Raw genomic sequence first — 27,623 nt, 5'->3', positions numbered from 1 at the left:
TTCATCCCCAACAGGCAAAGATTAACTGGAGGTGAAGAGTCACTGCCCCCTTTCCCTGGACAGGTCCTCAGAAATTCAGGTTTTCATTACACTTGGCTCACTAGGCAGGAGAGCATGGTGGGAGCACAAGCTCCAAAATCAGTCTGCTTGGTTTGCGTCCTGGCTCCACGACTTTACTAGCTGTAAGACCTTGGAGCACGTGACTCAACTTCTCTTAAACTGTTTTCACGTCTGTAAAATAAGAAGAACAGTACCTATCACGTGGGGCTAAGGTGAGGACAGAATGAACTAATGCATCTAAGCACTCAGAAGAGTGGCACTGTAGAAAGAACTCACTAAATGCCAGCGATTGTTATCTGCCTGGCACTACAGGTGTTTCCCAACCCTTATATACATGATGTTTCTTCACACTAGCTGCCAGTAAAGTACAGAGATGAATTTATGGCTCCCCTCCAACAAGTGTACCGAAGTTAAGAAATTCAGGTGTATCAACTTTCCCTATTCCTGTGTTTCGTAAAGCTCTATTAAATCCTTTACCAGAGGGGTGCCTGGGTGGCTCAGTGGGTTAAAGCCTCTACCTTCAGCTTGGGTCATGATCCCAGGGTCCTGGGATAGAGCCCCACATCGGGCTCTCTGCTCGGCAGGGAGCCTGCTTCGTCCCCTCTCTCTCTCTCTCTCTGCCTGCCTCTCTGCCTACTTGTGATCTCTGTCTGTCAAATAAATAAATAAAAATCTTAAAAAAAAATCCTTTATCAGAAAAAAGGGAAGTATTGAAAAGGTTTCTAAGAAACATTACTGTGAAATACTTGATGCTCCTCCTGTCCCTGAATTTAGTATACTTAAGTACATTTATGCAGTAAGTTTCTTAAAGGACAAAAACAACTCTATTAGTACATGCGTCCCAGGTGAATAGCAGGAAATATTTGTGGCTGGATTGATCAAGAAATTTAATGAGGTCTAAGCGTAAGGATTCTTGGCAACAGCCCAGGATGGGAGTTGATTTAACAACCATCCAAACCCTACTCAGACAAACCTAGTTTTGAACCCCCGGTGATATTACTAACCGTAACATTCCACAAGAAACTCCCCGCCTTGGTTTCCTTATATGTAAAATGACACATAAAGTTCCCTGGCACATGGCGGGGGGAATAAATGTTAGGACCAAGTTAAATTTATGTTCCAGGGAAGATAAGCAGTTGGGCTAAACCACTATTCGTGACCTCCCCTAGTGAGGTTATCCTGCACTTCTGTGACTGTCTTTACTTCTGCAGTTCCCATTCCTGGGACGATTCCTCCCCATCCCAATATTCCTTAAGGCCCAATACAAAAGTCAACTTCTCTGTAAAACCTTCCCTTTCCCACCAGTAAGAACGAACAGCTTCCTTCTCTATGTTCCAATGGCACGTTTATACTTGTGTGACACTCATCACCCTGCCTGTCTCGTCTAATTCGTGATGTATACGAACTTCTTAATGGCAGGACTCCTGAGCTAATCACCATCGTCCTATCATTTTACTACCCCTTCTCCTGGCCAAAAGCCAGGAACATCCCGTGATCCACAAACAACTTAACACAAATTTGATTCAGCAAGAGCATTAGAACTCAACTCTCTGATCTAGCCTGAACGCTAAAGCGGCCTTAAAGCCTGGGAAACTACTAAAATAAACGTTACACAGTACCAAGAAAAAGCAAAAAGTACTATGGGGCCCCAACTCCTCCGGGAAGTGGCCATCTCTCCTGAGGAGGGTTTGGGAAGCTGTATGCTCCAGCATGCTCCCGCTGCGGAGCCGACCTGGGATCTGCTACTCAAGCAGGCCCAACTCGGGCTCGGCAGGCAGTGGGGGACGCGCCCTCCAGCCAGCAGGCCCCCTGAGGCCTAAGCAAGCTCCGCGCCGTGACTCAGCCCTTGGCGCCCGCCAACAGCCAGCCGGCCTCTCCTCACCTTGGCCAGCTTCTCGCACTCGGGCAGTCGCTGATCCACCGTGGCGCTGTAGTCCACCTCCATCTTGACGATGCGCCCATCAGCCCGCTCCGAGCCGCCGTCCGCCATGGTCCCTGCCTGAACGTCCCTAGATGTCCCCCCGCTTCGGCCACCACTCGTCACCCACACCGGAAGCCGCCTGCGCACCCGCTCAGGCAGCGCGTCGGGAGCCCGCGCGAAGGACCCCACGAGGCCCCCTGCGCTGGCCACCAGTCCGGCACTGCCGCGGACAGCCCTGGGGGGCGGGGTTAGGGGCGGGGTTGGGGCGGGGCTCACCCTCGCCCCTGCTGCTCACGTCCGGTTTTGTCTCGGTGACTTTTTGTCCCAGATTTGCGGGGAGGAAAGCCAGTGTAACAGAGTAGACCGCCCCATACAGTCTTACATTCCTGCTTTGAAATATTATTTCTCAGAACCGTAGTCAAGTTGCTAAACTTTTGTTGGATTTCACTGTTCTCATCTCTGCATGAGCAGGCTGAAATAAACCCTAAAGAGAGAAGTTCTAAAGTTTCATCTGGTTGAAAGCCTTGGTTCAATCTGTGGCATCTCTCAAACCTCAAAGAGAAGGTATGACAGCGGTTCGGTGATAAAACAAGTATTTTTTGTTGTTGTTTATTTTCATTTTTACTATAATCCACTATGTGGATAAGAAGAATCTTTAGAAAGACATTTTATTGGCTTTCTCTGTAGGACTCTGGTGACATCAAGCGAGATCACGTATATGCGAGGTTATTTAAAATTTTAAGGACCGTACAAGTTTTCATTATCATTCGCACCATCTGGGTCCCTATTAAAAAGTTTAGGATGAAGGGGCACCTGGGTGGCTCAGTGGGTTAAAACCTCTGCCTTTGGCTCAGGTCATGATCTCAGGGCCCTGGGATCTAGTCCCACATCCGGCTCTCTGCTCAGCAGGGAGCCTGCTTCCCCCCCCTCCCCCCTTCTGTCTGCCTCTCTGCCTACTTGTGATCTCTGTCAAATAAATAAATAAAATCTTAAAAAAAAAAATAAAAAGTTGAGGATGTTTGAAAGTGAGGTCAAACTGTCAGCAGTAGCCTCCCAAGCAAATGGGAAATCTTGGAACGGTCTACCTGTTAGTGAATTTCATCAGCACCAGCATCCCTTTCCAAATGCTGAAGAGACCTTGTTTTGTGGTGGTGGTTGTTTGTTTTTACTGTCCTGTAATCAAAGTCTTGGATGCTATAACCCATCAGCACACATAATTAAAAACAAGAACAAAACATCCTAGCTGTGATGTGAAGGAGAAGCACTGCAAAATAGCAGAAGAATATGCATGTGAAAATACAAAGGTAAGGAGTGCCTGGCTGGCGCAGTCCAAGGAGCTTGCAACTCTTGATCTCGGGGTAATGAGTTCCAGCCCCACGTTGAGTGTAGAGATTACTTAAGTAAATAAATAAATAAAACTTCAAAATATAAAGGCTAAATTTGTCTACTGTAGGAGATAACAAAAAGTAGTCATTTGCTTATACACGTATATAACAACAAAGCAAAATCTGCAATAGATATGTTTTCATTGGTTCCCCATGCATCATAAGGGCTTACTGTGGGTGGCATGATTTTTCCAAAATGGTGTACAACTTCTTAGTAAAGTTCTGTCTGTATGAAAGTACAATCTTCCATTGTTTCTCACATAGGAGAATTCTTAGAAATTTTTTGTGCAGGGGTGCCTTGGGGGCGCAGTTGTTTGAGCGTCCAACTTTTGATTTCTGTTCCAGTCATGATCTTGGGGTCATGAGATTCAGCCCCAGGTTGGGCTCCATGCTAAGTGGGAAGTCTACTTGAGATTCTCTCCCTCTGCCCCTCCTACCCCCCCTCACACACGTGTGCTCCCTCTCTCAGATAAATGAATCTTTAAAAAAAATTTAGTGTCTATTAAAACATCAGAAAATAGCTTAGCGTATGTGAAATGGAGTTAGAATCTAGGCCTCAGACACATAAATGTCTGGCAGGATGTGAAAAGTCAGGTGGAATGTGGGACAATATTTTACTGTCAGGTTTGTTGCATTATAGTTGTCCGGCATCCCAATTACAGCTGATAACTCCCTTTCCCCCCCAATGATTGTGACAATCTGAAATGCCCACAGAAATTTCTAGAACACACGCTAGGAGCCAGAATTGCTGAGACACACACTAGGCTAAGATGTTTCCGGGCTCTATATTCAGTGTGCACTTGCTTTGATAGAGACCAGGTTTTTGGAGGTCTACATTTTGTGTGAAGAGTGTGAAAAGACAAAAAGGAACAAAGGTGTAATGGATTAATGGTTTCCAGGACTCAAAAAATAAGAGAGGGTCTAAGAAAGAGGCTAATATAATAGGTAGAAGAAAACTCTGGTTGGCTGTCAACACCAAACTGAATCCCTTCCTCACCGGGCCTAGAGATAACAGAAAACGAAAGCACATTGAAATCTAAGGAAAAGCTTGCAAAGGAAAGAAACAAACAAAGTGAAGTAAAGAAGAAACTCAGTAAAAGTCTGGGCAAGGTTAGAGAAAATAGGTAAGGTACTGTTATGTAGATAAATTCTTTATAAAATCCTTTATTTAAGGGATTCTGACATTGTAAGTAAGAATTTAGTTTCAGAAGAGAAAATTAGCAAAGAATAAGGAATCTGGGGGCGCCTGGGTGGCTCAGTGGGTTAAGCCTCTGCCTTCAGCTCAGGTCATGATCCCAGAGTCCTGGAATCGAGCCCCGCATCAAGCTCTCTGCTCAGCAGGGAGCCTGCTTCCTCCTCTCTCTCTGCCTGCCTCTCTGCCTACTTGTGATCTCTATCAAATAAATAAATAAAATCTTTAAAAAATAAATAAATAAAAATAAATAAATAAAAAAGATTGGGGTCACGAGTTCAAGCCTCCCTTGGACAGTAGAGATGACTTAAAAACAAATAACAATGAAATAAAAAAAGAAAAGATGGACACGGTTTTTACATTGAACGAGTTTTTTTTCTTCCTCATTCTTGAAGCCTCCGTGTCCCCTTCCCCTTCATTTGTCTTTCCATAGAATCCTTTGTTCCAGGAATTCCTTACCAGTATTGACATCCTGCTGACCTCAATGTATACTTAGTAACAGACTCACAGCCAGTGCCGCCGCTGGTCATGAGACCCCCTTGAAGCCGTGACCTACCCAGCTTGCAGCATGGACCAGATTCCTATCAAAACCACCCCGATCCTGTATTTTCCTATAAAACCCCTCAGCCTTTTACCCCAGGCAGGCTTGCAGTCTTCGGAGCCATTAGCCGGCTGCAGCCTCCATTACCAGGCAAAGTAATAAACTATCTTCCTTCTGTAAACCCAAACTCTGTCTTCGAGTTACTGCTTCAGAGCACAGAGGTCTGTTTTCCACAACAGAGAGAAATACTGATTGGAAAAACCCGGTAATGTATATCATGATGCTAATTATTTGAACTCGTGGGTCTCTATATTAACGACTATGTTTGTTTTCATATTTGGCGTGTCCGGCACGTTCAGCTTATTGACCATGCACACATCGGACCCAGAGTTCCCACCTTTGTGAACATTCTAATGGGGGTTCAGGAGGCGGCAGAAAATAAACTTGTAAATAGGGAGCAGGGGTGATGGTGGGTGGGAGGTGATCAGGGAAGACTGACTAGTGAGCCAAGACCTGCAGTCAATGAGAGGATTTTTTTTTTTCCTTTGTAATCTCTACCCCCAGCCTGGGGCTCGAACTCCCAACCCTGAGACCAAGCATGACATGCTTCACAGACTGAGCGCCCCAGGAACGGAGTCTTGCAGATAGGCGAAGAAGATTGCAGGCGGAGGCGAGAGCAAGAACCCTAAGGTGAGAGCAATCAGATCACCCCAGCTTGTCTGAAGACCAGAATGAGTGAGGGTAAGAGTTGCAGGAGATGAAGTTTTGACCGTTATAAAGGCTTGGTTTTTAATCTGAATAAAATAGGAAGCCAGCAGGGGATTTAGGCAAAGGAGCAGCATGAGCTGACTTGCACAGTGAATCATTCTGGCTGCTGTGTGGTGACTAGGTTGAACAGAAGCTGGGAGACTAGCTGGGAAGTTATTGCAATAATTTAGGAGGAAAATGATGGGGGCTTGGACTAAGGTACAAGAAAGGGCTAGATCCTGGATATAACCTGAAGATATAGAGCCAAGATCAGATTTGCTATTGACCGTGGGGGTAGAGAGGTAGAATATGTCCACAAGATTTTTGGCCGAGTGTCTGGAAAGATGGGGCTGCCATTTACCAAGAAGGAGCAGTTTAGGGACAAGCAAGTCAGAACAGGACAGAAGCCCAGTTTTGGCTATGTTAAGTTTGAGGGCCCTATTGGGTATCCAGTGACATTGCTGAAAAGGCAAATGCATATACAAGGGTCAAATTAAGAGGAGCCCTTTGGGCTAGAGGTTTAATTTAGGAGTCCTTAACATATTGATTGCATCTAAAGACAAGAGGCTTACATTACAGAAATGTTCCTGAAATGTGTGTGAAACACTTGTTTTTATAAATTGCTTCTTTTAAAGGCAGTGAGAGGGGCGCCTGGCCAGCTCAGTGGGAGGAGCATTCCACTCTTGATCTCAGAGTCATGAGTTTGAGCCCCACGTTCAGTGTGGAGATTACTTAAATAAATAAAAACTTAAAAAGAAAATAAAGGCAGTGGGAGAACTTGGTATTTTCAAGCCTGTCGTAAATCATTTTCAAAGAAAATTATACTGTATTTTATCTTTTGAGTAAATCTTGGACTTGTGTTAGAATTATTTCAGATCAGGTACCATTATATCAAGTGAATAAAAAGAATCATGGTGTTCATCTTCTCTTGCTTCTGTCAAAAATAATCATGTACTTAGTGGCTCAAAACTGCAGAGGTTGATTCTCTCCCAATCTGGAGCCCAGAAGTCTGACGTCAGTATCCCTGGGCGGAAATCAAGGTATGGCAGGGAGTCTCTAGGGGACAATCCCTTCCTTGTCTCTTCCAGCACTTGTGAGCGTTCCGGGGCTCATAGCCTCATCCGGCCAATCTCTGCCTTCACGGTCACATTGTTTCTCCTCTTCTGTGTGTATCTGTCTTCCTTTGCCTTTCGCTTATGTACACTAATGATTGTATTTCGAGCCCATCCAGATAATCCAGATTAATTTTCTCTTCTCAAAGTCTTTAATTTTTTTTTTTAAGATTTTATTTATTCATTTGAGAGAGAGAGAGGCAGAGAGAACAAAGGCAGGGGAAGAGGCCGAGGGAGAGGCAGAGGCAGAGGGAGAAGCAGACTCCCCGCTGAGCTGGGAGCAGGACATGGGGCTCAATCCCAGGACCCGGGCACCATGACTAAAGCTGAAGGCAAACGCTTAACCATCTGAGCCACCCAGGTGCCCCTCAAAGTCTTTAACTTAATCACATCTCCAAACACCCTCTTTGTTTGTTTGTTTCTTTTTTTTTCTTTCTTTCTTTTTATTCTTAAGTAATCTCTACAGTCAATGTGAGGCTCGAACTCACAACCCAAACAAGATCAAGAGTCACATGCCCTACTGGCTGAGCCAGTTAGGCGACCCCCTGCAGAGATCCATTTTCTAACAAGGTAACATTTTCAGTTTCTGGGGTTTAGGACCTGATACCTCTGGGGGTCATTATTTAGCCTAATTACAATCACCTAAGCAATTGTTAAACTGGGTCTTTTTTTTTTTTTTTTTAAAGATTTTATTTATTTATTTGACAGACAGAGATCACAAGTAGGCAGAGAGGCAGGCAGAGAGAGAGAGAAGAGGAAGCAGGCTCCCTGCGGAGCAGACAGCCCGATGTGGGGCTCCATCCCAGGACCCTGGGATCATGACCTGAGCCGAAGGCAGAGGCTTTAACCCACCGAGCCACCCAGGCGCCCCTAAACTGGGGTTTTGATATAAATGACTACATACTCTTTTTTTGTGTGTGTGTGGACCTTAATGATTTTATAGAAAATTAAAGACATACAAATCAGTTCTTCCCTTATTAGTACATACTCTTTTTTTTTTTTTTCAAGATTTTATTTATTTATTCAAGAAAGAGAGAAAGAGGGACGCCTGGGTGGCTCAGTGGGTTAAAGCCTCTGCCTTCGGCTCAGGTCATGATCCCAGGGTCCTGGGATCGAGCCCCGAATCGGGCTCTCTGCTCAGCAGGGAGCCTGCTTCCTCCTCTCTCTGCCTGCTTCTCTGCCTACTTGTGATCTCTGTCTGTCAAATGAATAAATTAAAAAATCTTTAAAAAAAAAAAAAAAGAAAGAGAGAAAGAGCAGTGGGGAGGAGCAGAAGGAGAGGGAAAGAGGGAGAAGCAGATTCCCTGCTGAGCAGGGAGCCCAACCTGGGACTCAATCCCAAGACCCAGAGATCGCAACCTGAGCTGAAGGCAGCTGCTTAATCAACCAAGCCACCCAGGCGCCCCACTACATAATCTTACTAGCAAACATAACTCCCTTTTTTCTCTCTGGTAATACTTAAAATAGTCCACAAAAAGTCAAATGTCATGGTATCTCTACGGTACAGCATAACTAAGAAATAGTATTTCCCGGGGAACCCAGTGGGCTCAGTCAGGAGAGTATGAGACTCTTGATCTTGGGGTTGTTGGCTTGAGCCCCACATTGGGGGTACACATAACTTAAAAATAAAATGTTTAAAAAAAAAAGAAACACTATTTCCAGGTCTGTGTTGAGATCATTTGTTGACAATAGGTCAAATATACTTTGGCATTAAGTAGCTATAATCAGTTATCATTGCACAGGTGCCTCCTTTTATTTATTTATTTGTAAATATTTGTGTATTTATTTGTCAGAGAGAGAGAGCACGCACAAGCCGGGGCAGCAGCCCGAGGAAGGAGCAGCAGACTCCCTGCTGAGCAGAGACTATGCAGGACTCCATCCCAGGACCCTGGGATCATGACCCTGGCTGAAGGCAGATGATTAACTGAGCCACCCAGGTGTCCCCCCACCTTTTTTTTAGGTGCCTCCTTTTAAAGGACACTCAGGATCAAGGACAGTGTCTTCTTTCATCACTAAAACTTGTTTCCAGTGAGTATAGGTTACATATGGTCTCATAATTTATCTCAAAATATTCTAGTGTTTTGCCAATTTCTATAAAAACAGAAAATGCAATAAAACTTTGATAAATTTATTACTAGCTTATTTGTTTTAAAAAAAAAAGACAAAGCTAGACCTTTGGTCACAGAACTTCCAAGTTTTTTTTCTGTGTGAAGCAATTTATACCATATCATTGTCAATTAATTTTTATTTTATGAGCTCACAGCTCCAAGCAATTATATATCAAAGGCATTCTTTGTATTTAATAGAGTCCTGATAAATGGGTCTACACATAAGAATTGCCTTGGGACTTTCTGTTTGTTGTTGGATTAAGAATGAATATGTCAGGGGCGCCTGGGTGGCTCAGTGGGTTAAAGCTTCTGCGTTCGGCTCGGGTCATGATCCCAGAGTCCTGGGATCGAGCCCCGCATCGGGCTCTCTGCTCGGCAGGGAGCCTGCTTCCTCCTCTCTCTCTGTCTGCTTCTCCGCTACTTGTGATCTCTGTCAAATAAATAAATAAATAATATATATTTAAAAAAGAATGAATATGTCATTTGCTTAGTATCTAACAAGGTCAGACACACAGGTGTTTAAAACACACACACACACACAGATAAAGACTTTGCTGGAATTAAACAATATTTAATAAAAGTTCATTGCAAAGGATAACATTTGATTTTCAAAAAATAACCCTTAAAAAGGGGGCATTGGCATGGTCACCGGAAGAAACCTGCAAAAGCTTCCAGCGTCCAAAGCTGGAACAATTTGAGCAACAAAACTAACATAGTATTGACTTGTTAGTCAAAGTGCAATAAATATGCATGAGTCCAACAGATATACATAAATAACTGAATGAATAAATAAATGAGGGATAAGAGGACAATCTCACAGAATTCCATATTACATTATGTAGATACTCTCTCCTCAGCAGGCAGGCTTAATTCCCCTCCCTCGATTGTGGGCTGGACTTAATGACCCACTTCCGAAGAAAAGAGAATGGAAAAGGAAAAAAAAAACTTCTTTTGAGGGAACCTGGGTGGCTCAGTGGGTTAAAGCCTCTGCTTTCGGCTCAGGTCATGATCCCAGGGTCCTGGGATCGAGTCCCGCATCGGGCTCTCTGCTCGGCAGGGAGCCTGCTTCCTCCTCTCTCTCTTCCTGCCTCTCTGCCTACTTGTGATCTCTGTCTGTCAAATAAATAAATAAAATCTTAAAAAAAAAAAAAATTAAAAAAAAAAAAACTTCTTTTGTGAAAAAGTTGGCAGACATGACCTTCACCAAGTGATCAAGGTTAAAGTCAAGCCTTCAACAGGGGCTACTTTGGTAATGGAAGGCAGATCATGGGAATGAGAAGGCACATCTTTATATCACTGTGATGTAATAGTTTTATCCTTCTCTCCTTAGACCTAATTTTGACGAGTTGGAAGTCAGTGTCTCCAAAAGTTTCTTCCTGGAGTAACTAAACATTTAGATAAGATTAATGAATGTTACAGTAATACAGTGGTTCGCCACTGTAGGAGTTCATCCCTTCCTACGCACCCCCAGATTCAGCAGTGTATGTGTCTGTGTGTGGGGGTGCTACTGATATTTAGTGGGTAGAAACCAGGAATGCTGCTAAACATGGTACAGTGACCACAACAAGGAATTATCTGGCACCAAGTGTTGGTAGCTCTGAGACTGAGAACCTGAAACTAATTATGTACATACACCTAACAGAAACTAATTATATACATACACCTAACAGATGTTTATTGGGTACCTACACTACCCCTATACCAGGATACATTTTCCAGATGATACAGAGAGGACACGGTCTGTCTTCTCTGGAAGCTTAAAATCATGTCTGCAATTAGAAAACGGGGGGACTATTTTAGCACCATATACCACTTTTTCTACATAAAGGTCACACTTGCATGCAAACAGGAACCAGAATGAGTAGTCCAGATAAGTGTTCCAGGTTGTCTAGAAAGGTAAAGGGTTGTCTAGAACAGCTCTGTGTAAGAGTCGGGACTTTCAGTGGCCTTTGACGAACGCACAGACCTTATACACAGTGAGTAGGAAAGAAGATGGAAAGAACTGTAATATTTTAGAGATACCAGGGATATTCTAGGAATGAAACAGGATTTGAATTGTCACAAAGACTGTTGGTACACTCTTCTTTCAGATGCTACTTACAGAGTGGGTCATAGTATTTTCGCACAGAGAAGAGGTTTCAGTGTGGGGGATGGGTGCATCATCAGAATCCAGGTGAAGACAATGGATAGAAAAAGCTCCTTAGATGATTGATTTTGAAGGGGACCTCCCCCATCTCGTCTTCTGAGAATTCTTGCCTTCACAGATTGTCACTTATCCAGGAGTATCGGCTGTCACAGACGTGCGTAGGCTAATACCCTTTTCCTTCTGCTCGGATCATTCCTCACTGATAACTACTTTTTCCAAACTTTTTGCCCTTTGTGTCCCACCTCCATTTTTAAAATACATGATGATCAGTAGCTGGATTATATCATTGTTAATGGATCGTTACTACTCTTCTTAATGATGATAGCAGCACCTGCAAAGCTCTTTGGAAGTCGATATTGGAGATTCCACTGGTTGAAAAGAAACAGAATTCTTGCCAGACTCTGGCTGACGAGGGGGACTTCAAACACTTTAAGCAATGCATCCGACCAGTAGATGGCGCTCTCTTCCCTTTGTGTGAATGAGTTATGAATGAATAAGCTCTCCCTTTGCCCTCCCCTCCCCCAAGCGCTGTTGTAGTGAAAACCAATCTGTCCTCAAGTCCTTCCCGAATCTTTAAAAAAATTCATCGTCTTTTCTTTCGGGGCAGTTTAATTCAGACCCTCCCCATCTGTCTTCTATAGTATTCTAATACTCCTGCTTCTGGTATCCTTCTGTCCTCTCCCATCCAACACTGCCATCAGAGATCACTTTTCCAAAAACAGATTGCTGGAAAAATGGTGTCCTGGGGGAGTGGAGCGGGGGAGGCAATGGCGGGAGAAGGGACAAGGGTAAAGTGGAAGCCTTCTCCCGCCAACAGATTTGTCTCACCTGGTTGCAGTGAGGGTCAGGGAGGAAAGCTAACTGACTAGCCGGGGAAAGGTACATTCAGTCTTGATCTCCCTGCCAAGGAATTTTGACCCGCTCAGTAGGCCACAGAGAATCAGTGAGAGGTTCTAAAGGTGGCAGGATTAGAGCTGTGCTTGAACAAGATTAATGTGACCAGGCATGCGGATGGGCTGAATGAAAAGGAAGTTTAGGCAGCCTAGCAGAGTCAAGAGAGAAGCACATAGAGCCTGATTTGCCTTCTGGGAAATGAGAGGTAGTTCCTCAACCACAATAAGAATTTCAGTAAACACAGTTACAGAATCAACGTCGGGAAACGTCTAGGAAGCTAGGAATATATCCACACGGCTCTGCTGTCCTGTGCGTGTGTATGTGTGGCTTAAGCCAGTGCATTGCCTAGCTGCCTTTGCGAAGATCGGGCGCCAGAAAGTGAAACCACTACACTTGTTTTCAAGTAAGAAGTAGGGAAAAAAGGAAAAACAGCTTGAGCTTCTTTCCGTATCACAGGCTTTCAATGTGTTATTATTCACCACTATAGTGTCAGATTTAGATTTTCCACCTCGAGGAATTCGGTTTAGCTTTAATTAGTTGCTGTGAATATTTCTGAGCCAACTCTGGGAAGCATTTATCTAGAGAATAGTTTTCCCTAAAATATAAGCTGGATATAGGGAGTTGTTTTTCTAAGAGGCTTTGTATCATGTTCACACAGTTATAAATTCTCTCCAGCCATCTGCGTGATTTTCGCCACGGCCCACCAGAGTTCCACTGGTTATTTCTTTATTAATCATAATTTCAAATACTATAATATCGAGACCATCTGGAGCACCATCCAAGCTCCATGAGTAGCTGCAGGGCTGTACCGCACACATATTTTTTCTGAGAAAAGATGATGCTTGCAGGTTATTCTGCATAGAGGCAAACGAGGCATTTTTCATCCAGCAACTTTTCAGAAAAACAAGCTTAAAAATACCAGACAAATGAAAAACAGACTTCAGCAGTTACTTGGAGCTTCCTGAGTGACTGAAGAATGTGCCTCTTGTGGTTAAAATGAGGGATCTGTTTAATATGGATGAAGTACCAACACTCCAGGCATTTTCATTGACATTTCACTGTGACTTTTTGAACTTAGGAGTGCTGACAGGAAAACGTCCTTTTGCTGCCCGGAGAAGCCTGCGGTCGGACAGCAGAGAAGGCCAGGAGAGCTGGAAAGGCGACCTCCGCCTCACGTTCCCTCTGGTCGGGGGCTTCCTTTTCTTCCACGCTGTGGCACTTCCCAGTTATCCAGGATTCGCTCTCCGAAACCGGTCAGGAAAGCAGGCAAGAGTTGGGTCTCAGGCACCCAAAGCCCATCGCCTCTCCAGCGCTGGGTGTGCTCCCCGGACCAAAGTGAAAACGCTCGGGGCGGGCACTGTAAAGACCTTCTCCAAAGGTCAAGAAACAAGGATGCACCTGGAAACCAGAAGCTACGCGCGGGGGCGGGCAGAGCACCCTTGGCACCCAGGGAACGTCTAGAGAACAGACTCAGAGGGTAAGGGAGCCAGGGAAGCCCCCTTTCCCGGTCCTCCCCAGCGCCGGCCGGGATCGGCTCCGGGGCAGCCCAGCCGTCTGGCAGGAGCCGGGGAGAGACATGCTGTTTTGTTTAAATCCTCCACATTCTTTGCCATTTCCCCATTGGCCGGATGGGGCTACCCTCCCCACCGCGGCCGCTGCTGATGTCAGCCTCGCTGGCGCTCGCTCCTCCCGCACCCACCTCCCCGGCCCGAGGCACACTGCAGCTCCGCGCGGACTCTCCGGCCCCGGCGCGGTGGCTGCAAACTCGCGGGCACGCACGGCGCGCGGGGAGCCGAGGGACTCGGGGGGAGGGGACGTGCGCGGAAGGCGCCAGCTTCCTCTCGCCCGCCCCTCGCCGCCGAGAGCCCAGGTTGGAGGAACCCCGGGCCCCAGCCCGACTGAGCCGGGCGGCGGCAGCGGCGGCGGCTTCCTTTTTCTCCCGCTGCGAGCCCTGGAGCGCCTCGGGGACCGGCCCTAAAAAGAGCAGGAAATCTTGTTTACCGCCCGGGGAGAGGAGTCGATCGAGCCTTTGTCTGGAAAGTCAGCATCTCCAGCTCCGGCTGCAATGTGTTCCTGGTGACATTAGCATTGGCAGACCCGCCGGAGAAGGGGGGTCGCCAGGTTCATGTCTGCTTTCGGAGGCGGATCGAGCGGGTGACTTTTGTGCATTCGTTTTAATTTTCGGAAATCTCTCTTTTTTCCTCCCCGGCCCGCCACCGGGCATGTCCTGATCCGGCGGCCGCTCCTACCGCCCGGGGCTACCGATCTGAGCGGTTCCCAGCGGGTCTCCCTCCTCCCTCTCTGATCCCTCCCTGACTTTGCAACACCGCGTTCCGGGAGGACCGAGCTCGGCGAGGAAGAAGGCGGGGGAGCCCCGAACACCCGGACCCGAACCTTGACATGCTCTCCGGCGGAGAGGAGGAAAACAGGAGCTGAGCGCACCGCCGGGGCTGCTTCGCCGGCCAGCTCCGAGCGCAGGGCTCCGGGCGCCCTGCCCTGCGCCTGGGCGGCAGCTTTGTTGGTTTGGGGGGCGCCCCCCGCTTCCCGCCCTGGGGGCGCGCGGCCGGCAGGACCATGCTGCTGAAGGAATACCGGATCTGCATGCCGCTCACCGTGGACGAGGTAAGCGCCGCGCCGGGCCCGGCCTCGCCCGCTCCCGGCCCCCAGCCCCAGGGCGCCGCGTACCCCGCTGCCGCCTCCCGGTCGGCGGGTCCTCTGCGGGCGGCAGGGAAACCCTGCTGGAGCATTACCTCGCAAGCCAGAAGGCTGGAGGGGAGGAGGGAGGGGAGTTGCTGTTTCCACTTGTCACCCCAGCGGGGGAGGGCGGCGTTGGGTGGGGCGGTAGACTCTAGGTGGAGTCTTGGGGGTCGCCCAGAGCCCTGATTCCTGGGGATCCGGATGCACCAAAGGGAATTGCTGCGGCCCTCCCTCCAATTAATAAAATGAATAAGGCAAACCCAGGCGCCCCAAGCGTGTACTGGTAGCTTGGGGGTGGGGGCAGAGGCACCCCGTCCTGGCTTGGGCCCTGGCTCCGCTCCCGCGTTTTGCTGTAAGGTCTGGGTACGGGAGAAGCCTTTGCCCTCAGGATCTCCAGGCCCCGAGCCCCGCTGGGGGGCACCTCGGAGCCCTAAAGGAGTCCTCCTGGGCCCGGACTTCTCGCGGTCGTCGCCAGCCTGGCCGCCGCTCCCGCCACGCCCGCGCATCGAGGCTCCCAGACCTGGCTTCGACCTTTCGCAAACCGCCTGGCTCGGAAACTTTCTGCGTCTCTTGTTTCTTTAGCGGCGGGGAGCGTGGTCTGCGGGCGAGCCGGGAGCAGCGGGGACTGCGGCGCGGCCACAGGAGGGCGCTCCAGCACGTGGGTGCGGGCCCGGCCCGGGCTCCGGGTGCTCCCGCTGCGGGGCGGGCGGGGGGCGGGGGCTCGTCCGCCGCCCGCGGCTCCTGTTCCCCTCTCCAGATCCCCGAAGCAGCAAGCTCCATCACTCAGGAAATGATGACTCAGTGAGGACTATCCAGGCCCCGGCTTCCCCCTCTTCCCCTCTCTCCTCCCTACCTTTTCGGTGCTTTCACAATGGCTTAGCGCCTGTCCAGGGACATCAGGGAAGCGTGAAGCCAATCAGGGAAATTTGAAACTTACTAGTGTGGTTTAGGTGTGCCAGAGAAACCGGCGAGCCAGACCGTGTTTATGCTTACAAACAGAGCATTTAATCTACCGGGTTTGTTACTGAGTCATTACTTTATGGAAGGGGATAGGTGCTTTCGTGGGGGGGGGGGGTGTTTAACCGATAAAGTGGCTGTGCTCCCGGGGGGCTCTTTTACCTGGATCAGATGTTAAGGCAAGACCCCAGTATAATCCAAGGCAAGATCAGAGTAGTTCCGAGTTGACAAAACATACATCCCGGGAACACTGACTACGGAGGAGAAAGGTCGTCCCCCGCCAGAATGATCATCTTAGGGTTCCTGCCTGTTCAGCGTTGGAGGAGGTGACGCTGGAGTAGAGTCTTGAAGGATGGACTCCATGTGGATGGCGTTCAGGTTTGGGGGGTGCATCCCGACCATGTGACTCAAGTGGAGGAGGGCCACGCAGCTGTGTAGGGCAGCGGGGGAGGCACGAGTGACCCCGGTTAACCGGAGTACTTGTGGGAAAGGTTGAGCTCTTCCCACCTCCCGCGCAACGGAGCCCGAGCTGCTCAGCCTAGAGGTGTGCGCGCCTGGTCTCTCCCCAGTGACTTTATTTGTTGAGAGGAGTTTGGGATCCAGGAGTAATGTTGGTATTGCAGAAAATGCCCCCAAACGGAGGTGAGAGTCAAGAAAATAACCAGTTCTAGAATCTTCTTACTAAGTTCGAAATCTTTTGCTTCTCTTTCTCCTAGTCGGTTTTCTTCGCAGGCTTTCCTGAACATTCAGGCACAGGTCTTAAACAACGTATTTATTTATTTATCTGTGCTGCCAAAATACCCACCACTTCAGGGTGAAGTAATCACTTTCGAATGTGCAGGTGGAGGACCCCCGCCCCCTCCGTGTCCTTTCTTAATTGGCAAATGAAATCAGGCTCTGCATGTAATAGAATGTATAATTATGATTTAATTAATGTGTAATTCATTTGGACTAAAAGCATGATTCAGTTTCTTTCTTTTTTTTTTTTTTTTAAGATTTTATTTGACAGACAGAGATCACAAGTAGGCAGAGAGGAAGGCAGAGAGAGAGGGGAGGAAAGTAGGTTCCCTGTTGAGTAGAGAGCCCGATGTGGGGCTCCATCCCAGGACCCTGAGATCATGACCCGAGCTGAAGGCAGAGGCTTAACCCTCTGAGCCACCCAGGAGCCCCCATGATTCAGTTTCTTAAAAAGTTATGTTTTGAAGTTAGTTTTCCACATGTTTAGGGAAGCAGGGGGCAGTTTAGATTGATAGAGTTTCCAAACTGATAGGATTTCAGATTTTCCAAGCCAGGTGATAGGTGACGAAACTAGGCCCCATGCACCAGAGATTGGATTCCTGGAGTCTGACTAGTAGTAAATCCCCTGTGTCCACCCCCCCTCCCCCATGAGCTGTGTCCTACTGCCCTTAACATTTTTTTAAACAGATTTTATTTATTTGAGAGACAGAGTGATAGAGTGAGCATACACACGCACACAGAGGGAGAGGGAGAAGCAGGCTCCCTACTGATCAGGGAGCCTGAAGTGGGTCTTTATCCCAGGAACTGTGGGATCATGACCTGAGCCAAAGGCAGACGGACACTTAACCAACTGAGCCACCCAGGCGCCCTTGTCCTTAACATTAAAAACTGGGAAGGAGTTACCATCAATTTAGGTAGACTCTTCTTCGAAACCTAGCTTTTGCTTCAAGGTGTTATTTGCTTCGGGCCTGATTCTGTCTACATAGTACTTCAGGAATTTTTTTCTGTCAAACCCCCGTGGTTAGTCAGGAGTGCCCATATTTTTGAAAATGAGGAGGGTTAGTGAGAACCAACACTGTCCATTCTTCTTCCCTGGCCTTATCCTGTTTAACTCCTGGTGGAGGGGAGCATAAGGAGAACTCATGTGCTATTATCCACATTTTGCAGATGTGTAAACTGAGTCAGGAAGGTTAAGTCATGTGTGCCAGGTCACAGAACTAGTTAGTAGCCAAGCCACAACCAGAGCCGTGGTTTTCTTTCTGCTGGTCCTTGCCTGTCACTGGTATTATTTAATGCAGAAAAAGGAAAAAACAGTTCTTGAAAATAGAGTCGACACTATCAACTTAATGAAAAATCAAAGACCTTTTCAGTTGTTGTAAAGGGTACTGGATTCTACTATTTCTCTAGGCCTTATTTTAACTCATAAAATATTCCCTAGTTCCAGGAAAGAGGAGCAGTGTTGGGGCATAAAGAAAATAAAGCTCAACCACGGTCTAGATCAGAGTGTTGGTGTTTTATTTTGTTCTGTGTTTTAGACAATTTCCGAATGAAGAATTTTAAGAGGTAACATCTCATGGATTCATTTTAATAAAAAACTTCATTGGAACTGTTTCTTCATTTATGTTCAGTGTCCTCTCTGAACTGAATATAGGCCCATTCATTGGGAAGTTCTAAACAGGAAAGGTTCCTGGGGGCTGATGGTTGGCTCTAAAGAGATGGTTGTCGCCATCTGCATTTGGAACGTTTGGTCACGTAGGTTCTTTCACTTTAGACTTGGAAGAGCTAGTGGAGGTTTTCTGTAGTTGAGCCATTTCGTTTTGTGAAGGAGACTGTGGTCGTGGAAGATCCAGTTCGTCGTCCATCTCAGAGCCAAGGGCAGGATCTAGGCCAGAACCCGGGTCTTCTGATTTCTGGTGCAGAGCTATTTTATATTGTAGGCCAGGCTTTCTCCCACTTCTCCTCCTCTGGGAGATTCCTTGCTGGAAGGAAATACTTATCCCTAAGCCCTCTATGCAAAGCCGGGACACTAAGCATCCCAAGTAGTGTCTAGCTGAAGGTGACTTGGGGACAGACTCTGACCTTCCGTCTACTTAGGGGACATCGGGTCAGCTGACCAGAGGGAAGCCCGGGGGCTCTCTCTGAAGCTGCTCCTGTATAACGAGTCTACTGGTTTTCCTTGGATTGTGTATTTATCTGGGGCGGCTTCTTTTGGATGCGTGTCTCCAAGATTACAGTGACGTTCAACGCCGATTTGCCCCAAACCTCTCCTTGGTGCTGCCTCTTGGTCCCGCCAGCATCCCAAACCTCGCCCACGTTCAGGACTCCGTGGAGCAGTCTGAAGATGATCCCACCCCATCCAGTCCTTATCAGTAAGATCAGCAGTTTCAAGAGCTAAGCACATCCTAATATTTAGGCAGGAATCCTTTTGTTTTCATTAGTTGCTTTGGTGTCTTAACAGTTCCTGTTCTGACTGCATTAACGTTAATGGGCATACTTTTAGGGATTTATTTGCGGTCCTCAGGGATTCGTGGCACAATGAAAAATAGAAACTATTCCCTCCTCTCCAAGAAAAGAAGAGACAGAAAGAAAGGAAAGGAAAGAAAAACAACTTTTTAATACAGAATATTATTTTGTTCTTTGCCCTGGCCGGGAGCCAGTACACTCTATCCTGGCTCCCCTGGGTCCCGGGAGAATTTTCTTGCGCACATTTCTGAGAACAGATTTGGGATTGGGATGGTGCCAACTCTGGAATGACCTAAATGGAGATTCCAGAATGCCCAGTAATGCTGCTTATTCCCTATTTCAAACAATTTTCATGAAATGCGCCTGCAAATATTGGGGCAGAAATTCTTTTGGGTAAGAGAGTTTAAGTTTGATATTGGCATCACCACTGATTTTTGTACAAAGTGATACTCTCAAATATAAAGAGTAAAGGTTCCCTGGGTTAATCTCACATATGTCCCCCAGGGTTCCTCAGGAACATAATTTTGAAAGATTTTTTTTTTTAAGATTTTATTTATTTATTTGACAGGGAGAGAGATCACAAGTAGGCAGAGAGGCAGGCAGCGGGTGGGGGGAAGCAGGCTCCCTGCTGAGCAGAGAGCCCGATATGGGGCTTGATCCCAGGACCCTGAGATCATGACCCGAGCCAAAGGCAGAGGATTTAACCCACTGAGCCACCCAGGTGCCCCTTGAAAATGTGTTTTAAGAACAAGTACTCTTGGGGCGTCTGGTTGGCTCAGTGGGTTAAGGCCTCTACCTTCAGCTCAGGTCATGATCCCAGGGTGCTGGGATCGAGTCCCACATTGGGCTCTCTGCTCAGCGGGGAGCCTGCTTCCCTTCCTCTCCCTCTGCCTGCCTCCCTGCCTACTTGTGATCTCTGTCTGTCAAATAAATAAATAAAATCTTAAAAAAAAAAAAAAAAAGAACAAGTACTCTTTTGACTATTTTTTTTCCCTGACTCCTAGCCTAGCTGGGAGGGACCGAGGCCAGGGTCACGAGTTTGATTTCTGGATGATCCTGGTAGCTTCCCTTGCCTGTCCTGCAATGAGAACCACGTTCCTCATGCCCAGTTATCTTGCACAGTTCCCTTGCTGGTCAGGAGGGGCACGTGGGCGGGTTAATGGGTAAGTGCAAAGCTTTCTCCCCTTAATGGAACAGACAACAAGGAGCAGATGCTGCCCTCCAAGGCCAGTCAGTGAAATTGACTTTGTGTGTGAAGGACACTGCATACCTCCCCCTCCCCGCAAACCCTAATCCCGTGATTTGGGTGAGAATGTCTGCCAGCGAGGGGAAACACATTCTGGGCCTTGAAAAAAATGGACGTTATTGTTAACGAAATCTTAGTTAAAAGTGGGTGGTAATTAACTTTTGCTTTTTAGAGAGTGAGTCCCTGAGGCACTTAAAAACCAACTTAAAAACCTTGTGTCTGGTTAAGTGAGTAATACTTCTTTTCAGAAAAGCTCTCATTTCAGGTGAACAGTGAATACTGTTTTTTGTAAGCAGGTTTTAAAAAATTAATACAGTTTCATCAGTCCCTTTACAATCTACCGTGCCCCCACCCCTTGCCCCAGAGTGTCAGTTAGGAAAGTGTGTATAGGGGGAAGGGTTCACAAAGTTCTTTTTTTTTTTTTTAATATAAAAGTGTGTACAGTGACAGGCAGTAAACGTGTTTTTCAGGGGCAACGATTACTGGAAAAGTACGTCGAGGTTCATTGCTTTAGCCGCCTGAGTGAGGGCACAGGTGCCACTGGTCGGCCCCGTGTGGGTTTTGGCCTGCTTTCTGTTGCCTGGAGGTTTATATGGTCAAATAACTCGGGGAAACTTTTTTGGAAACTAGCTAAAACTTCTGCCCCTGTTTGGAAAAAAAGAAAGATATAGACATCAGCTGATTTGTACCAAGAAGTCAGGAAGGTTTTTATATATCTTTTGTAAATTCAGCCTGCTGCAGGAGCAAAAGGAGAATTTCAGTTTGTAGATTGCCAACTGCCCGCCCTCCCTGTCTCTTGCTGGCAATTGGGAATTTCATGGTATTCCCAAGTGGAGACTTTTTTTTTCCCCTTGGGTAGGCTCCATGGGAGATGAAGTGCAAGTGTGTTACCGATATTAAAACTGGAGAACAAATTGTATCTGGAAAATGTAAAGTTGTTTGAAAAAAAAAATTATCTTGGATGCTTGACTTTTCATACTGTACACCTCCAACAAACAATTCATCCACACAGACAGGGTCTCAGGGCTGCACACCTCTAGTGGGCACTGTTTACCTGGATTCTAAGTGGGAGTAGTACAATGTGAGGGTCCTGCAGCTGGCTAAGGGCCTGGGTCAGCCCTCTGAAACTTCCAGCCTCTGCTGCTGTCATGTGTTAAAACTTGAATGTTTATAGCAAACTTGTGGGTTTATAAGTGGAAATGGCACCTCCTTGTGACGTCATTCCTAACCACTCCATCTAAAGTAGTTTTCTTCTGTTCTTTATCTCTGTACTTATTTATTTCCGTTGGAGCATTTCTCATAATCTGCACTTACTTGTTTGTTTGCTTGTATGTCATTCATTCCGGTTATTATCTTTTCAGCCTGTAACCCACGTAGGAAAATACTGACAACATAGTTTAACTTATTTTTCTTTCATACTAAGTGTTTGATATCCAGTGTGTTATTTTCCAGTTGTAGCACATTTCAGTGCCCACTAGCAACTTCGCGGTGCTCAAGGGCCACGGGTGGCTGGTGGCTGCCATACTGGACAGGCCAGCTCAGAGGCTTTAACCTGGTCTGCCACATAGTAGATGCTTAATGCATGGATGGGCAGAAGCTGGGTAAAACAGGACCGTTTCTGGAAAGCTGAGCCCACTTTCTTCCTTCACATTGTTTACGTTTTTTTCACTTAGGTTTTACACCACCTGAAATTTTGCAAGCTAGAGATTCTTTTATATTACAAACATCTTCATTTTTTTAAAAAAGATTTTATTTATTTATTTGACAGAGATCACAAGTAGGCAGAGAGGCAGGCAGAGACAGAGGGGGAAGCAGGCTCCCCGCTGAGTAGAGAGCCTGATGGGGGCTCGATCCCAGCACCCTGGGATCATGACCTGAGCTGAAGGCAGAGGCTTAACCCACTGAGCCACCCAGGTGCCCCCAAACATCTTCATTTTAAAGTTGCTCAGCCATACCCCCTGAGAAGCTCGAGGCCAGTCTTTTGTGGGAGTTAATGTAATCATTCTACTTTCATCCTAACTTCTGTAGGAATGTATTTGGTTTCTATTACTCTGTAACAAACTATCACAAACTTAGTGGCTTAAAACAAAACCCCTTTATTATTTCACAGTCTCTATAGGCCAGAAGTCTTGGGATGGCTTGGCTGGATGGTGTGGCTGCTCAGGGCCTCTCAAAGTTGAAATCAAGGTGTTAGCTGGGCTGCACTTCCTTCTGGAGCTTAGAGTCTCTTCAAAGCCTGTGTGGCTATTGACTTCAGTTTGTCCCCCCTTTCTTGCCAGCCATCAGCTAGGGGCCAGCTCCTAGAGACTACCTGCCGTTTCCAGCAATGTGACCCTGACCACGACAGGGCAGTTTGCCTCTACAGGTCCAGTAGCAAAACAGCACCTGCCACTTTGAACTCTCTGACGTGTTATCTCTGACCTTCAGACTCTTTTTCGAAAAGATTGGCCTGATTAGGTCAGGCCCACCCACATTCAAGGGGAAAGAATTACAGATAAACACGGTGTGCCTGCCAGGGAGCTGGAATAGTGGGGGCCTTTTGCCTTGACAGTTTATCTTGAAGTAATTATTTCTTGTATCTAGGTTGGCATTCGGGGGAGCACAGATGTATTCAGATCACAAATGCTTGTTGGACTCCAACTGTGTGCTAGGTGTTAGGACAAGCGCTAGCGATGGAGCAGCAAACAAGACAGACATGATTCCTGCCCTCCTAGTGTTTATAGTCCAGAGGCCACTGGAGAAGTTTCACTGCCATTTTATTTTATTTTTTAATTTTTAGATTTTATTTCATTTTCTAAAGATTTTATTTATTCCTTTGAGAGTGAGAGAGCATGAGCCAGGGGAAGGGGCAGAGGCAGAGGGAGAAGCACACCCCCTACTGAGCAGGGAACCCAATGCAGACTCGATCCCAGGACCCTGAGATCATGACCTGAGCTGAAGAGGCTTGGCTGACTGAGCCACCCAGGTGCCCCTCACTGCCATTTTAAAATAGATTATGACAGGGGTACCTGGGTGGCTCAATCGATTAAGCATCCAATTCATGATTTTGGCTCAGGTCGTGACCTCATGGTCATAATATTGAACCCTGCCTCGGGCTTCACACTCAGCACGGAGTCTGCTTTTGAGTTTCTCTCTCTGTCCCCCACCCCCGCCCCATGTACACACTTGCTCCCTCTCTCTAAAGTAAATAAATCTTTTAAAAATTTGAGTTGGTACGTAAAATACGTTTCAGTAAAACTGTTTAAAATATAGAGGTGGCTGTGGATAAACATGGACATCTATGTTTAGAGACAGAGCCATTGACAGAAAGTGCTGAATTTGAATTATGAGTCCACTGCAAAGTTGTGATCCCCGTCCTCAAGGAGATGGCTCTAGTTGTCCTGATTTTTAGACAGCTTTCCGAAGGAGGTGGTTCTCTTCTGCAGCAGTGTGGGAAGAAAATCTGCCAGATTTGGATCAGAATGGCCACAATTTAGGTCAGAGCTTGATACTTATGGGAAAGAAGCAAGCACAGCTTGAACAACTGCCCTGAGGCCCACTGTAGGGTTTCAGGGTACTGGGAGGCCATCGCTCCTCCTTCCCACCCCAAGGGGACAGAGGCCGGTGGACACTGTAAGTGGAAGGAACAGTACCTGGGGACGGTCCTGGCTGTGGCTTCAAGTACGTGTCTCTGCTTTCTATGTGCATTGAATGAGAAATCGTGTTAGCCAGATGAGTCCTAGAAAACACATTCTGGAGGAGATGGTTCTACATGGGAGTTGAACCTTCTGCCTGATTCATCTCAGACAGATGTCCTGAAGACGTGCCATCATTGGCTTTATTGCAAAGGAGACTGGTGGGCTATTTAAACTCTATCCCAGCAGTCTCTGTGTAGGATGGCAAGATTGTACTACACTAGGCTGGGCAGATCTCCTTGGATGTCAAACCCAGAGAAGGAGCCTCACTGCATAGGACACGTTGTCTTGGCCACCGGTTTTACCCATGTCACAGGAAGGAGGCTAGGGTCCCCCTGCCGCTTTCTGGCAGACTGCCTGAACAGTGTTACCCACTGCTGTTTGTTGATTTAGAAACACGAAAGCTGGCCCTCACCAAGATTTTGACATCAAGTATTAAAGTGACTCATTCTTTCATTTCCCAGCCCTCGGACAAAAGGGGCCTGCTCTTGAAATTCCTTTTTAGACTTCAGTGGAAGTCGACTCATAATCTAAACAAGTAGCTAACGTAGGTTCTTGATCAAGTTTATCTAACGACTCTTCACTTTTTTTGTATGTCTCTTTTTTTTGCTCCTTTTAAGTTCGGGTAAAGCATGACCTTCTAGATTCCTCTTGTTCCTGAGCAAAGAAAAAAAAGTCACCCTTAAATCCTTTGGATGATATCTGACAATCTTTAGGGTGTTGTTTCTTTCCCAGAATGAATCACCTAAAGAAGTAGGATTGGCCCAACAAATGTAATTTGATGACAGCCTATAATAATGTTGTTTAACTACCTAATCTAAGCAGCTAATCTCCAAAGACTGGTCCCCGCCCCTCGTCTACACTGGCACACATGCACATGCGCATCATTGAAGTCATTATATTTGCTGCATTAAGGCCAGATCCAGTTCTGAGCACTAATTTGTGTATTTTTGCACCCCAAAATAATCTGTATATTAGAAGAAAACTTTGCGGTGCCTGGGTGGCTTAGTCATTGGACCGTGCATGTCTTGATCTTGGGGCTGTGAGTTTCAGCTCCATGTTGGGTGCAGAGATTACCTAAAGGTAAAAAATAAAAAGAAAATTTACCAAGTGGGGGAGTAAGAAGTCACCACTAACTTGGATACAGTTAAGTTGTTGGAAACCTCAAATGCCCTGAATCTTATTTGCTGGATTGTTTGTATTCTGCAGTTCCCCACCCCCCCCCATTTTGTAGTTGTAGTTATTGTAGTGGGATTTATTTATTCTCTTTTTTAAAGATTTTATTTATTTATTTGAGAGAGGGAGAGAGTACACAACTAGGGGGAGGGGCAGAGGGAGAGAGAGAAGCCAACTTCCCACTGAGCAGCGAGCCTGATGTGGGACTCGATCCCTGGACTCTGAGATCATGACCTGAGCTGAAGGCAGATGCTAATAGACTGAGCCACCCAGGCCCCCCTATTTTTTTGTTTGTGGTTTTTTTGGGGGGGGATTTATTTATTGTCAAAATGGCAAAGTTTCACTTATCACTATGTCTGCTAAAATGTTTCCACCTTGTACGGACAGTTTATAGAGACAGTGCTGTCTGCTTCTCTGAGCCATCTCCATCTTTGTGTCTTACATAAATTGTGGCAGTTCCTTGCCCTGCCTCTGCTGATCACAGCATCCCGGAGCTAGGCAGTTACCCTGTGTCAAAGGTCTTGGCTGGCTGTGGCCTTGCAATATCCTTGTTTTTACGTACATAATACAAGAGCCAGCACTGTCTGCCTCAGCAGGCCATCCTATGAAACGTGCTATTTGGAAAGTGTTTTAAAATGTGGTTTCTGGTTTGGTTTTTAAAATTCTTTTAGGGAACCTGGGTGGTCCAGTGGGTTAAGGCCTCTGCTTTCGGCTCAGGTCATGATCCCAGGGTCCTGGGATCGAGTGCTGCATCGGGCTCTCTGCTCAGTGGGGAGCCTGCTTCCTCCTCTCTCTCTGCCTGCCTTTCTGCCTACTTGTGATCTCTGTCTGTCAAATAAATAAATAAAATCTTTTAAAAAAATAAAATAAAATTCTTTTAAAATATTTTATTTACATTTTTATTTGCAAGAGAGTGCACGGTATATGGCGGGTGGAGAGACAGAGTGAGAGAGAGAATTTTCAAGCAGATTTATGCTGAGTGCAAAGTCCATTATGGGGCTTGATCTCTCCACCTTGAGATAATGACCTGAGCTGAAATCAGGAGTCAGATGCTCAACAGACTGAGCCACCCAGGCATCCCTGATTTCTATTTTTATAGCTTGGACTGGTAGCAGTTAAATTTCACATGCAAAGGAGGGAGAGAAATTATATCTGTGGAGTGCCTTTTGGTTTAGTCCTCAGAACAGTCCTATGAGTTGGATATTATCCCACTTTCTCAGTGTGGATCATTGGTGCTTGCAAGGCTGGTCAATGGTAGACCTCCAGCCATACCTCCAGCCATACCTAGGCTGGTCAGACTGCAGAGACCACGCTCTTTGCTCTATCCTGCTCTGCCTGCTCATGAATCTGAAAGCTGGAAGGAACGATGGAAGGTGATCCAGATCTATCACGTGGCCACACAGATAAATAAAAATCTCCAAGATCAGAGAACTTGTTCAGGGTTATCAAAGGAAATAATTGGGGGAAAGTAGTTCCTCCGTTCCAGTTAAGCTAAGAGAGTAGACCATGAGTTTTATCTTCCATTGAACCATCCATTTCACCCAAGTATTAAACCAAGTGACATTCCTCTGTTTAACTTTGATAAGTGAATCATGTTCCTTTGAAAGTAACTTCTGCAGTTCATGCTCTAAAAAGAGAACCACCCCTACACGTTTGGAAATTATTCCTTTTAGTGGCAGTAAGAACCTTTGGTTTTCATACACGTCAGCAGCAGAGGTGTTCGCTGATGAGCACCTGGTGACTTTCTCAAAATTAGTATCAGGAATAACAATGGGAACAGACAAGTGACGCCATGTTTTTGGCACATTTAGTTGAAAACTTAAAAGACTCTTCACATGCAGGTAAGCAAATTGGAGCGTATGAAAATCATCAAAATGTACTATTCAAAGTTGGATGTTTACCCTTCCTGCTGAGTTAGCTGCTCCTTGGAAACTTCTGGCTCCCCGGACTAGCTTTGCCTCCAAAGCAGCTTACAACCCACACTCTCACAGTTTACAGCCCACACTCACAATCCACACTCACAAATATTGTTCTTTTAGAGTCACACCTCACACGGACTAAAATAAACATTTTAAACTTGATAATTATTTTAAAAATGGAGAAACGGGGCCATCAGGTATTTTTTCCCCCTAAATTAAAAATGATCCTCAAGACACATTTGCCATGATCAAAAATGGTAAAGATAATGAAGAAACCCACCACACCTGCCCTCCTAAGTTTCATGGTGGAGATTCAGAGATGTTTTGCTGTGTCAGCACTATAGAACTACCCAGGTACATACTCTCCTAAATCTTCCTAAAATAAACTGTTTGAAGGAGACCACACATGGCTGGATGTGTAGGTTCTGGTCAGGTTTTTAAAGAATAATTTTTTTAAATCGTGGTAACACACATGCAACACACGTACATGTAACATACACACAGATAACATACATGTAACACAACATTTGCCATCTTAGCCATTTTTTTAAAAAAAAGATGTTATTTATTTATTTGACAGAGAGAGCACACAATAGGGGTAGGAGCAGGCAGAGGGAGAGGGAGAAACAGGCTCCTGCTTCCCCCTC

At 46.3% G+C, this 27,623-nt stretch overlaps 2 protein-coding genes across 3 annotated transcripts in view; one reads left to right on the top strand and one right to left on the bottom strand.

Moving 5' to 3' along the window:
• PSMD12 (proteasome 26S subunit, non-ATPase 12) overlaps positions 1–2,128 on the bottom strand; it is a 29,362-nt gene extending 27,234 nt beyond the window's left edge. Inside the window, exon 1 of the mRNA XM_080827386.1 lies at positions 1,943–2,128. Coding sequence (XP_080683512.1) covers positions 1,943–2,050 — 108 coding nt within the window. The 5' untranslated portion in view covers positions 2,051–2,128. The remainder of the gene's footprint in view (positions 1–1,942) is intronic.
• An 11,840-nt stretch (positions 2,129–13,968) lies between these two features.
• Positions 13,969–27,623, top strand: part of PITPNC1 (phosphatidylinositol transfer protein cytoplasmic 1) — a 249,114-nt gene continuing 235,459 nt past the window's right edge. For both annotated transcript variants that reach the window (XM_080825997.1, XM_080825996.1), the window contains exon 1: positions 13,969–14,728. In XM_080825997.1, the coding sequence (XP_080682123.1) occupies positions 14,681–14,728 (48 nt within the window). In that variant the 5' untranslated portion in view covers positions 13,969–14,680. The remainder of the gene's footprint in view (positions 14,729–27,623) is intronic.

The sequence above is a fragment of the Martes martes genome (assembly GCF_963455335.1).
Source record: "Martes martes genome assembly, chromosome: 16".
In the NCBI taxonomy this organism is placed as follows: Eukaryota; Metazoa; Chordata; class Mammalia; order Carnivora; family Mustelidae; genus Martes; species Martes martes.
This window is presented reverse-complemented; position numbering and strand designations above follow the sequence as displayed.